The sequence below is a fragment of the Pinus tabuliformis genome, chromosome 5_1 (assembly GCF_031772625.1).
Source record: "Pinus tabuliformis cultivar Carrire ecotype Pingquan chromosome 5_1, CPIR1, whole genome shotgun sequence".
Lineage (NCBI taxonomy): Eukaryota > Viridiplantae > Streptophyta > Pinopsida > Pinales > Pinaceae > Pinus > Pinus tabuliformis.
The window spans coordinates 577174398-577187646 of record NC_142305.1 but is presented as its reverse complement, the minus strand read 5'-3'; the positions used below and the strand labels follow the sequence as shown (position 1 = coordinate 577187646).

At 37.9% G+C, this 13249-nt stretch overlaps 1 protein-coding gene across 1 annotated transcript in view; it reads left to right on the top strand.

The window, feature by feature from the left end:
- LOC149166151 (cinnamoyl-CoA reductase 1-like) overlaps window positions 1-12805 on the top strand; it is a 59089-nt gene extending 46284 nt beyond the window's left edge. Inside the window, exons 8-9 of the mRNA XM_089430065.1 lie at window positions 12462-12587; window positions 12740-12805. Of these exons, the coding sequence (XP_089286191.1) occupies window positions 12462-12587; window positions 12740-12805 (192 nt within the window). The remainder of the gene's footprint in view (window positions 1-12461; window positions 12588-12739) is intronic.
- The last annotated feature ends 444 nt before the right edge of the window (window positions 12806-13249 follow it).

The following is a 13249-nucleotide window of genomic DNA, read 5'->3' as shown; positions in this document are numbered from 1 at the left end:
TAACTACTGCAGAATTAAATGTCTCAGAATGATAACATATGGGTTTACCATGCTGTATCAACACTGCTCCCATGGCATAGTCACTGGCATCTGTTTGGATCTCAAATGGTCTTTGAAGATCAGGTAGTGCTAGTACTGGTGTCGTACTGATCTTTTCTTTCAAGGTGTCGAAGGCTTTCTGCTATTTGCCTCCCCACTGAAACACCTTGTTCAATCCTGTTAAAGCATGTAAGGGAGCTGTAATTAAGGAAAAGTTAGAAATGAACTTTCTCCAATATTGTGCTGCTCCTAAGAAGCTTCTCACTTTTGTAGCAGACTTGGGTTTAGGCCAATTTACAATGACTGCCACCTTAGAGGGATCTATCTTCAATTCACCACCCCTACTATATGACCCAAATAATTCAAAGATGTTTTGCCGAATTCACATTTCGAGAGTTTAACATAAAGTTTTTCTCTTTTCAAAACATCTAGTGTCTTTTTAACATGATTTAAATGTTCTTCCCACATTTTTCTAAATATAAGAATGTCATCCAAATATACAATAACAAAATCATCAAGAAAAGGTCTGAGTACATCATTCATTATTCTCATGAAAGTAACAGGAGCTTTAGTTAAGCCAAAAGGCATAACCAGCCACTCATACAATCCCTGCTTTGTTTTGAAAGCAGTGTTCCATGCATCTTGCTCTGCAACTTTGACCTGATGATACCCACTATGCAAGTCTAACTTGGAAAAATAAACAGCTTCTTTCAATTGATCTAATAGATCATCTATACAAGGAAGGGGATAACGATTTTTGATTGTTATCTTATTCAGTGCTCGGTAATCAATGCACATTCTCCACGAGCCATCTTTCTTTCTTACCAAAACGATTGGAGACCCACATGGTGATGTGCTAGGTCTGATGAACCCCTTCTCGAGCAACTCCTGCACCTGCTTCTTGATTTCTGCATTCTCTAAAGCGGACAACCTGTACATTCCGATGTTAGGAAATGGAGCATCTTGCTGCAAATTAATATCATGCACTATTTCCTTTTTGGATGGTAGACCTTTAGGTTCTTGAAACGAGATATCATATTTTGAAACAACTTTTTTTAAATCAGCTTACTGTTTAGCATCACAGCCCTCAAATACATTGGTTTTATCAGGTTTCTTTTCCTTTACAACCATCAGTAAAAATTGTTTGCATGAATTTACAATTCATTTCATCTGCCCTGAGTTTATGAGAGTATAATTCTTCTTGAGCTAATGAGCCCTTACAAAGTATTTGATTCCATCTTTAACGAGTAGATACTGTTGTCATCTCTATAGAAAATAGATTTTCTATCATACAAGTAGGGACTTCCAAAAACAATTCCACATATATCCAAAGGAACTATGTCTAACTCAACCTCATCTACAAATGCGGACCTAAAAGAAAAATTAATTTTACATTGTCTAGTCACTTGTAGTTGTGCTTTATCACTTAACCAACCTAATGGGTATGGTTTCTTGTGAGGTGTAGTCAGTAATCCCAACTTCTTTACAATTGCTTCATAAATTATATTTACTTGTGAGCCACTATCAAACAAAGTATCAATCTTTTGATGTTTGGAAATAACTCGAATATGGAAAATCTCATGTCTTTTTCTCTAATTTTCTTCATCATTAATAGATTGTGCAGAATTACTAGTAGATACTTCATAATTTTTACCTTTTATACTTGTGACTGCAATGGTTGTTTCATCTCCTGAGTCCGACCCCAAATATTTTTGAATAGCTGCAGCAGTCTTCTTCTTCTTGCCCTCGAACTTCTTAGGTCTCAGCTCCAGATGCAGAATCCAACAATGCTCATCATCATGCCCATCCTTCTTACAGTGAGTGCATGAAGACTTGCTTTTCTGTGCAGTGTTGGCCTTCCTCTCTTTCCATTTCTGTTTTCTTTTCTCCTTATTCTTGCTTGCAATGGGCTTGGATGATCCTCCAACTTCTGGGTTCCCATTCTTTCCTCTAGCTTCTAGATGCGTAGCTTAAACAGATACCACATCTATACTAGTGGGATTAAACATGAGGATAGTGTGCCTCATGTAGCTGTGTAGACCACCTGTGTACTTCAACAGAGTCTCAGGCGAGTCTAATGAAATTCCTAGAACCAAATCTCTTTTCCTAAATTCTTGAGTGTAACCTTGTACACTTTGCCCTTTCAATTGGCAAAGAGTTTGCTAGCTCATCATGGCTTGCTGCATGTAAGCTAGTGGATAGAACTACTTTTTGATTGCAGAAACAAATTCACTCCAGATAGAAAGAATCTTACCATCTTTCTTCATGTCATCTTGGGTCCTGCCTTCCCACCATACCAAGGCAGTGCCTCCAAGGCGTAGACTGGCTAGCTGAATCTTACTTTTGTCTGAGTCGGTACTCTGCACTCTGCAATAAACATCAATTTTTCTGATCCAATTATCCAGCTTCTTTGCATTCAACTCTCCATCATATATTGGTAAATCAAATTTAACATCTAATTAATCAAAGATGTCTTCTTTTTATGTTCATGGCTATTAAGAGGTGTGAGAAAGCTTTCTTCTTTCCCTTTGCCTTTAGAGTGGTCATGGAGGAGAGACTCTTCTACTCCTTTGTCTTGGTTGGAGCCTGATAAGTCTTCATCTTTATGTTTCCTAAAGTCCCTATACATTTCTTCCACTATTGACTTCAAGGTCATAAAACTATCCATGAACTGGGGAATTGATTCCAAGTGATTTTCTTCTGACATTTTCTTCTTGGAATAGACTCTTCCAATTTCTGGATTAGTTTCAACCAACTCTCCTTCTCCTAATTTAAGCTTTGATCTAGTTAACATTCAACAACAAAATCCAACACAAGCTTGTCTAACCTTAAACAACCTAGAAGCTCTGATACCACTTGATCTTAAAATCACCCGTGAATGATATCAGTTAATTAATGAAGGTATTATAGATCCATGTGCTGTGGTGTGCCTATACTATTTTAAGCAACGGATCGATAAGATTGCGAAATACACAGGCACTTGAAACAATAAGAGAAACACAGTAAGAAATACAAAAACACAAAAAATTTAATGAGGAGTTCACCCAATCCTCCTGGGCTACATCTCCTGGTCCAGCCTTCAGTGGTGGCCTTTCTATTGTGTCTTAAAGCAGAGATTTTACAATAAAGAGCTCAATTTGAGTCTCACTTAACAGAGAATGATCAGTAGGATTGTACTTGGATCCCTCAAGTCTCTAGAGTACACAGACTCCCCTTACTGAATCTCGACCTCAACTAGTCTCAGTGGTATGAGTCCAATTTGGTACTCAATACGTGACAGGAAAACATAGAAGAGTTGCTTGAGCCTCTCAAGCCTTATATGGAGTTCACAGACTCTTAGAATCTCTCTGTTCTATCTGCTCGATGCTGCCTTTGCTCTGCAGGTCAGCTCGGCTTCTCTGTTCTCTGCAATTCACTTCTTTCTCTACTTCTGTCTCCTCTGCTCTTTGTCTGTTCATGTCTTAAAGCCAATCTGCTCCATGACTGTTCGTTTCCACTTACCGGCTCTCTAGATCGCCTGCCTCTGTCCGCTGGAATTCCCTTGTTCTTCATCATCATCGTTGTGTAATGCTTCATAGAGAGGCGGCCACTTGTTTCCTCACGAACTGAGTGTCAGTTCTCTTTGAACAGTTGTTATCTCTGTTGCTCCAAGATTTCCCGCAAAACTGATTCCTCTGTCAACTCATCGGTCATATCGGACCCCAAATCTCATGTACCTCAGTTTATTTCCCTGTCAAATCTGGTCTTCCATCGGGTTGATTCTTCGCCGTTGATTTGGAGCCTCCAGGTCCTACGGTCTCCATCTATATTGTGCGGGTAAGTTGCTCGACCGATGCTCACGCAATGTAAGTGGTTTTCTCTCTCATCCGCTGGACGCGTGTCACCCAGTGGGCGGCATCACGCTGAACTTGGCCAAACCCACTTACCGCTCGAAGTGCACACGATATCCTGCCGGTTTTGGGCGCGGGACCTGCCTTTTGATGGTTTCCACACGGTTTCCTGTTTTCCTTGTGACCGAGTGCTCGAGGATTTCCTTCACTGAGAGTTATCACGTATCAGAAATTGCCTCTATTTTTGGATTTGGGCTTCCGATTGCCAATTTGCATCCATGCACGATCTCCATGGGCCAACGGTCAGCGCGCTTTGACCAAGGGTCCTCATTGTTCCGTGCTGGCCACAAATTGCCATTGTCTAGAGGTCATTTCCGATAAGCTCGTTATTCATAAGATTTTGAAGCCTAACATAATTTGAAATAGTTATGGAAATGTTTAAGGATCCAATTCGGATCAAGTTCTTGCAGTGGAGAATTGCCTTTTTATTCCATGTTCTTCACAAAAGTCAAAGAATTCATCTAAGGTGAATTCCCCTCCTCGATCAGATCTGAGACATTTGATTTTACGATCTGATTCATTTTCAACTAGGGCTTTGAAGGCTTTGAATTTTTCAAATGCTCCATCTTTATGCTTTAGAAGTCCTATCCAACACATTCTAGAAAAATCATCAATGAACAATATAAAGTACTCCTCTCCATGAGGTGACTTTTTCCTTGATGGACCACATAAATTAGTATGAACAAGTTTAAGAGGCTTACTAGCTGATCCTTCCTTTTCAGGGAATTATGACTTGGTTTGCTTACCAAATTGACATGATTTGCATATTGTATTTTCTAGAACGCTGATATTAGGAAGATCACAAACAGCCTGGAATTTGCTTGCTTTTCTTATTTGAGAGAAGCTTAGATGCCCCAATCTTATGTGCCATAGCCAGTGTTCATCATTTTTGCTTAGATAGCACTGTTGTTGTCCTCCCTTGAGTATATATAAGTTTTTTAGAGTTCTTATACCTTTGATCACGGTTTCTCCTGTATCAAGCTCACAAACAACACATCCATTTGATCGAAACACTACTTCATTTCCTTGATCACACATTTGACTGACACTCAACAGGTTATGCTTGAGACCATCAACATACATAACATTCCCAGCTTTAACTTTTTCTTTTAAGAGAACAAAACCTTTACCTTTATGACAACAGGAGTGCCATTTCCAAATGAGACCTTCTTTTCCTTTTCTAAGGCATTATACGACTGAAGTTTTTCTTTATCACCTGTCATGTGTTTCGAGCATCCACTGTCGATTTACCACTGATTTTCTTGTCCTTCTGCATACAGGGATATACCACATATTTCTGTCTACGATTCTTTCTTTCTCCATATTTTGGGATTTAATGAAGTTTTCTCCTTCTGAGATGTTTGCTGAAATTTGCTCCTGCATTCAGATTCTTCGTGACCAAAGTTGTTGCAAATAGGGCATTCTATTTCATTTTCAAGGAGAGAAAAGTTATTATAGGTCCGTTTCATGATCCCCGTCACATTCCTTTGACTTCGTGCTTCTCTAGACATGATGGTCTTGTAAGCAACACATTGAGAAGATTTGTGTCCAAAGTTATGACATGAAAAACATTGGCCATTAAAGAAGTTCCTGCGATTTTCGAATCTACTAACTGGTGATTGTAGTTGCTATTGATATTCATTCTTGAAGCAGATTGAGTATCATTTACTTGAGGTTTGTAGCTTCTGTTCATCCTTGAAGTAAATTGAGCCTGATTTACCTGGTGATCTGCTTTATGCCTTTGCTGTCGATTGTCAAATTGTTCACTGCTCTTTTCTGCATCAAGATAGCTTTTAGTGGAGGTTGACAGCTTCTGTGCTTGGGATGCTTCTTCAGTATCTCCAAGACCTGAATTTACCAGAGGAGAACGTTTTTCTTTGATAAGTTCATTTAAGGTTTCTGATCCTTTATTAAATCTAAGATTGAGAGCTTTTGTTTTCTCAATATCCTTTCTTAGACCCACAATTTCACATTCTAGTTTTTCATTGTGTTTTTCTCTTTCAACAAGTTGGAATGTCAAAGTGTTTATAATCATATTCTTTTCTTCTAAACAAATTTTGAGTTTAGAGATTTCTTCATAAAGGTCATCTTCATCTAAAGCATCCATGAAATCATCATCTTCAAAAGCCATTAGAAGTCTATAGTAATTACTATTTTCATCTTCATCACTGTTTGATAAACCATTGCTATCTTCATGAGTATAGTAGCTCTTCTTACTTACACTTTGTTTTCTATTCCATTTTGCTGATTCCTTACCTTTATCAAGCTTATCTTTATGAGTACATTTGGTAGCATAATGATCGACTCTTCCACAAGCAAAACATTTGAAAGGTAGTTTACCTCTAAATCTCGCAGAACCCTATTGAAGGTTCTTGACAAAGTTTGCTTCTTCCTCTCCTTCTGAAATATGTCCCGATTCATTGAGTTCTTCTCTTCCTGAAGCTTTGAATGTGGCTTCTATCATATCTGATGGACCTCCTTTTCTCATTTCGAAAGTAGTTAAGATTCTGTGCAGCTGTGTCATAGTAATAGTCTGAAGATCCTGCTTTTCTTCTATGGCAGATACTTTTGATTCAAACTTAGTAGACAAGGATCTTAAAACCTTTTCAACTAAAGTAACTTCTTTTATCTCTTCACCCAAGTTCTTCATGCAATTAAAAATCTCATCTATACGTAAGAAGAAACTAGCGATACTTTCATCATTGTTCATTTTGAGAGTTTCATATTGAATTATGAGAGATTGCAGTTTTTCACGTTTTACCTGATTGTCTCCTTCATAGCTTAGAACGATCTTGTCCCATATTTCTTTGGCGGTTTTGAGCTGCATAAATTTGACAAATTCTGATTGTGACAGACTCCCCAATAATGTATTGACAGCCTTGGCATTGGTTTCATATTGCTTTTTACCTACCATATCTGTAGGAATTGCTGAAGGAAATGTATATCCTCCTTCCATGATTTCCCAGACATCTGTGCCAAGAGATTGAATATAGGCTGTAGTTCTTACCTTCCAATAAACGAAGTTTATCCCATCAAAGATTGGTGGTCTAATGGATCCCTCTCTTTCGTAGTTGCCCATGATGATAGATCTTCCTTCAAGCGATCAAGCTTCTTTTGAAGGACCTGCTCTGATACCAATTGTTGGAAATAATACTAAGATGGGGGGGGGTGAATCAGTATTAACAAGTCAAAAATATTTCATTTCCATAATCAGATTCATATACACTACTTCAGTTAATGGAACTTGCGTGTATACGCAACTGTATTTAACGCAACTAGCGTATATCCTCCAAACTTATGATTCAGTTAATTTATCATATGTTGATCTTTAATCATTGCATCAGAACCGTATAAACAGTATTTAGGTGTAGTAAAATAGAACATACAATCACACACACATGAACACAAGATATAGGTGGAAACCCAATGTGGGTGGAAACCACCTGCTGCAATCGTCTCTATCTTCTTTTAATAAGAAACTTCTTTTTACAATTTTTGTATTGATGCAGTCTTGTACCAGTACGCAGGCTTCTACCTGCAGAAGGCTACAACCTTCTCTCGTTCTCCAGCTTCTCCTGGAAGGGAGCTACAACCCCCTAGCTCTTGTACTAGTTGATATGTTTACTAGTACGTAGGTGCTGGCCTAAAAAACGCTGAAACCTTCTCTTTTCTTCCAGGGACCACGTTTCATAAATTTTCAAATTGGATCCATCAACAACATGAATCAAGCGTCAAATATATCTGCATCAACCAATCTCCTTTGCACCAACCAAAACTGAATCAATCAATCACGTCTCAGAATGTTGTAACCAGAATACAGTAACAGTAACCAGAACCCAAGATAGAACCGAGAACACTGCAACAACAAATAGAAGTAGCTAAAGCATATTTTATGAGGTAGATGCTACTTCACTGTGCCAAACCTGCATACATACGCTGTTATCTCAAGGCGAACCTGCATACAGATATAAAAATCAAATTTAAGATGTATACGTTGTTTTAATATGCAGAACCAACGTGTATATGCGCCTTTGCCAAAGTGAACCTGCGTACAGATCTGTAAATGATGATTTAAACTTTACAAAAATTCTAGACATCAGTTATACCCAGATCATCATATTTACAGATTACAACATGCGCCAGTTATTCAGATAAAAGATAAAAAACCACACAAAGATACTTCTCTTCAAGCCTTAAGATCTTGACCCATCATTAGATCTTATCCTTCATCAAGTGCTAAGGTTCATCCTTGATTCAGATCTAGCTATGCACCATAACCCAATAACCTGTATTCTGGATCTTGCTCTTCATCAGATATTCAATGCTTGAGTACCTTTGCCTAATGATCTTCTCCTCCTTTTATAGTCTTAGGCCTTACTGAATACCATGGACCAAAACCACTTAGAACCAATACCTTGGACCAAATACCTAGGGTCAACACTTCAGACAAGATACCTTGGACCAATACCAAGGATCAAAATACCATGGACCAAAACTAAGTTTTCCAACATGTTCACGCCTTTCCTTCCATGAAAATGTGTGTGTACGCTATATGCGCCTTTTGGTCTACGAACCCACGTGTACACGTGGCTTGGTCAATGGGGAACCTACATGTACCTCTCTTTCTTCATTCTGAATTGTGATCTGTCGTCTGAGTGAGTTTCCATCAAGGACAACACTTGTGTCATAGTGCCAAATCTATGTCATAATGCCAACAAAATGTCTGTCAACTTGGCAGCTTATGAGGCTATTTGTTTGAGGAAGCTACTTGTTGGGCTTTTCAGTCATAGACTGTGATATTTGAGTTGCATTAAGCTCTTTGACAATCCAATGTTCCACAACAACTCCAAGCACATCGAGATCTAGTATCACTATATTAGAGATTGTGTTCAAAGGGGCAAGATCAGACTTCAGTACATTCCTACAGCAGAGCAGACAGTGAACATATTGACCAAAACTTTGCCTAGAGGAAGCTTTGCCTATTTCAAGGACAAAATGGGTGTAGTTCAGAACATCTTCCTCTCTAAGAGGGAGTGTTAAATGGAGTTAGAGGAGGAAGGGTTCAATAAAATTTAGAGGTGTGCTAAGTTTGGCAGAGGGACCCTCATGTGGACCAAGGTGCAATTATACTTTTTTTATTACTCCTTGACTTAGGAAAATTGACAATACTCAAGAATTAGAACAATCTCAGTCATCCAGGGAGACTTAATATCAAACCTTCGTGGGACTAGTGGGCCCAGTTCGATTTCTAAGAGTTAAAAAGGGCGCTCACTTGTTTCATTCGTGTACTAGAGACTTGGTGGCTAAAGGAAACAAGAAGAAAACACTTAAAGCTAGGGTTTAAGCAAACTAGGGCTTCATATCAGTGCAACCAAGGGAGATAAGAGAGGGAGAACAACCTCATTATCACTTCCATCCATCGTCATCTTCAGCCAGGCCGCTAGCATCAACGCAGGAGGTCATACACAGTCGTACAGTGTTGTACAGATCCACACAGCGCTCAGATCAGCAAGGTTGCGAGGAGACTAGGGCAGTCAGGGAGTGTTGAAGAAGTTGAAGAGGATCAGGGAAGTTTCCCACCTCATTGTAATCAATTTCTAAATATTACTATTGCTGAAGCAGCCTAATAAAAAGCCACCAAGTTTGCAGGTTTTCCCCAGTTAGGGGTTTCCTGGGTAAAATTTGTTGTGTACAGTTTTATGGTGTGTTTGTCTTCATTTGTTCCTTATCTTCCATTACATGCTAGTTAGGAAACTCAGTATATTTGTGGATTGAAGTTAAAGTTCAGTTTTCAGCTCTTTGCTTAGCATAGTTCACAGATTAGATTGTTGGAAAATCTAACATAAGCTAGAACAAGATAAAGCTAATAAATTATTGAACTAATAAATAATTCTTGAAGTAATAAGATAAGGTTTGGTTTAAGCATAAAGGTTTCATCGTACATATAAAATGGTCAAAAATAAAAGAAAAAAGAAAATAAATGAAAAATTGAGAAAATTAAAGTATGAAATCATGTCTTCTAAATAACTCTTCAAATAATGAGATAAGATCTAAACATAAATGTTTGTATATAAAGAGAAAAACATAAAGGTTTGATGATACATTTAAAATGGTAAAAGTTAAAAGACAAAAAGAAAATAGATGAATGGTAGGCTAAGGATTGATTCTCCTACCTATATGCCCAGAAATGGGATCGAGAGGGATGGACAGCCAGTCCATGCCCCCACACACTAAACTGCCAACTGGGATAACTGTTGCAGCTAGCTAGGCATCATGTTGGCCCTTCCAACCTCTTCTTTTTCCCCCTTGGGACCCCGAGGAAGAGAAGGAACCAAAGGCTTTGCCAGATTTTTCAAAAAGTCCAATAATAATTAGGCGGAGAGAGAAGCCCATATCTAAGAGAGATGGTGAAAAAGTTGCTCCTATGAATAACTATAGTGGAAGTGGAGAAACCCTTTCTATCTCAAGCTTGCTTGATAGTTATGATACCTACTGCTCTAACATCCCACCCTTGCTAACTAAATGTCGACCAACTAATTTAATGAATAGTAATAAATGATTTCTTGGATACATGAAAAATGGATGATATAGGTGCAATGGATCAAGTTGTGGGTGAAGGGAATTAGAAAAGGATTATACATTTTATAAAGTACTACATCGTAAACAAACAAGAGCCATGTGGTGGCAATGTCACTGCTTTTGTATTTTGTGCATGTAGTGCACATGCAAAAAATACATCAGTGGCATTGCCACCATGTGGCTCTATGTTCCCTTTGCAGTCACCTATACACTGCCAGAGACAAATTAGCTTTGCTCAATCTATTGGTTGAGCCTGCAATGATGATAAGAGAATTGCTTGGCCTTGATCAGACTCAAATCACATTCCTATTGTCTAAGCTCCTCTTTTAACATTTCTTGAGGCACAAGACTTTTGAGGAACAACTCATTGTAGTGCTAGAAAATCAGGCTCATTATGACATACATTCAAAAACAAGGCAAGAATCCTATGACTGGGAAACATTTGGCTTTGAAGGGCCTCATAAAACTTTAGTTCCATGAAAATTCAGAAGGCAGGTATGCATAATTTGAGGAAATCTCATAGAGATCAAGCAAGTCTACTACTGCAAATAACATTTTAAATTTTTTCTTACTTTAGAAAATGGTACAAAGGCCTTTGGTTAGCATCAACTTATCAAGTTTGGCTTTTGACAGTTGGACTTTGATTGATTACTATCCAAGAGCTTGGCACTTGAGCATGATTCAGTCAAACCCATTTTAACGTACCCTTATGTGAAATCCTCAACAGACAGTAGTGCAAGAACCCAACTTATGGATTTATCAATAAATTGATTTAGTAGAATAAATTTACACTATATACTCTTTATAAATATCAATATAAAATATCTCTATTAAATCAAGCATTATATATATATATATATATATATATATATATACATATACATATACATATACACACATAGTAGTCCTAAATTGGAATGGTTGATTTTGGAGTACACAAATTGGAGTAAAAAATGTTAAGTTTAACTTTAGTCATAAATTTAATAGTTTGAGTTTCATCTATATGCCAACGAAGTCTTGTAATTAATTGGTTAAACCACTCAATTCCCAAAAAAATTCTGCAAGTTTAACCTACTCGACCATAAATTATTCTTATCTAAAATTAACGATCCAGATAATTGTATAGTCCAATTTTGTAATAAAAGTCCAAAAAACAAATAAGTTTTCTTTTCATTCTAGCCAAAGAGAGGAAGACCAGAATGTAAATAACTTTTCTCTACCCAAACATTGGAAACTCCTCATTACAAAATCGGTGGGCTGTCGTGGCTTTGTTGGTACCTATTCATAAAAAATTAAATCAAGAAGAATTATAAAAAAAAAAACATAAAAGGATTTTTGCCTTAAATTACCATTTCATAGTAATTTCGTATTCTCCTCTCCAAGGGCATCATTTAAATTATACCCTAAATCAAGATGACAGAGTACTCCAGTTTTACCTATTAATTAAATGGAGGAAGCAGTGCACTATAGAGGACCAGAGAGAGTATGAATGTGGAAGCAGTCCACTGTATAGCCCAGAAGATATAACAGGTGATCCATAATCATGATCTAGGTATTCATAAATGTAATTCAATTATATAATTAATGTGAACAATATCCATGTATTATAATTACGTTGTAAGGCGTTTCCCTTTGAAATCAACTTTTCTCTTGGGTTATGTGTATATTTGTGAGCCTTTGATTTAAGTGTTAGACGATGAAAATAATCTTACCCATCCAATTGATTAGACCGGTATATGATGCGACCCAGCAGATCGACGCTTGCCCTCGCTCGACGCTATGCTACTTCCAGGTGCTTCTCTGTGTGGAGACCTTGCACTTTCCCTCGCTCGGCGATAATATATTCCAGGACCCTAGATCTGTGGAAATCGACTTCAGGAAACCCTTCTGGAAAAAAATACCTGGTCACAATGTGTGTGTTTGATTTAGACTGGTAATTTTTTGTTTCAATAGCTATCGAATGCTGGAGGAAGGCTTATCATTGCAACTGATGGTGTTTGGGATGCATTGAGCTCTGAGAAGGCTGCAAATTACTACCGAGGCTTGCCAACAGAACTTGCTTCAAAACAAATTGTTAAGGTACAAATACTGTTGACAAGTATAAGCGATCAATGTCACCATCTTTAACTTTATTTTATTTCATAGCCTAACCGATTTAGCTGTAGGGAATATTGTAGAATGCATCTTGTTGCAAGTCTGTCATGCTAATACTTGAGTATTTCACATTGCAGGCTGGGCTCGGAATATACGGTGCAGACAGTATCAGGATTGTTCGCTTGTGCTGTTTGTCAAACTGACATCACACCTAGTGAGGGCATTTCTGTGCATGCCGGCCTTTAGATAAGGATTTTGCAAACAGTATCTTATTGCAAGAAATGCAGAGGAACTCTGGGGCAGGCCTACAATATGTAGGTGAGATTGACAACTCTATCAAGAAGAAGTTCAGTGTGTACTGAGGCCACAGAGCAGCAGAGATCTATAAGACCAAGTTAATTATGGACCCCTCAGTGTTTTTGACTTTTAACAGGGGGGCAGTGGGGATATAATCCCAAACCACTCAACATAAATCGACGGTGGACATAAATTGAGGGATTAGTCATTATCCTTCATTCTTCTATCACTCTTTAATGGCTGATTAAGTCTGCATCTTTTGATAAATTGGCCTATTTGATGGAAAGAAAGGAGCTTTTAGGGTTTTGAAGACTTATTACAGTCTCACTAATTTATCAAATACCTATTCA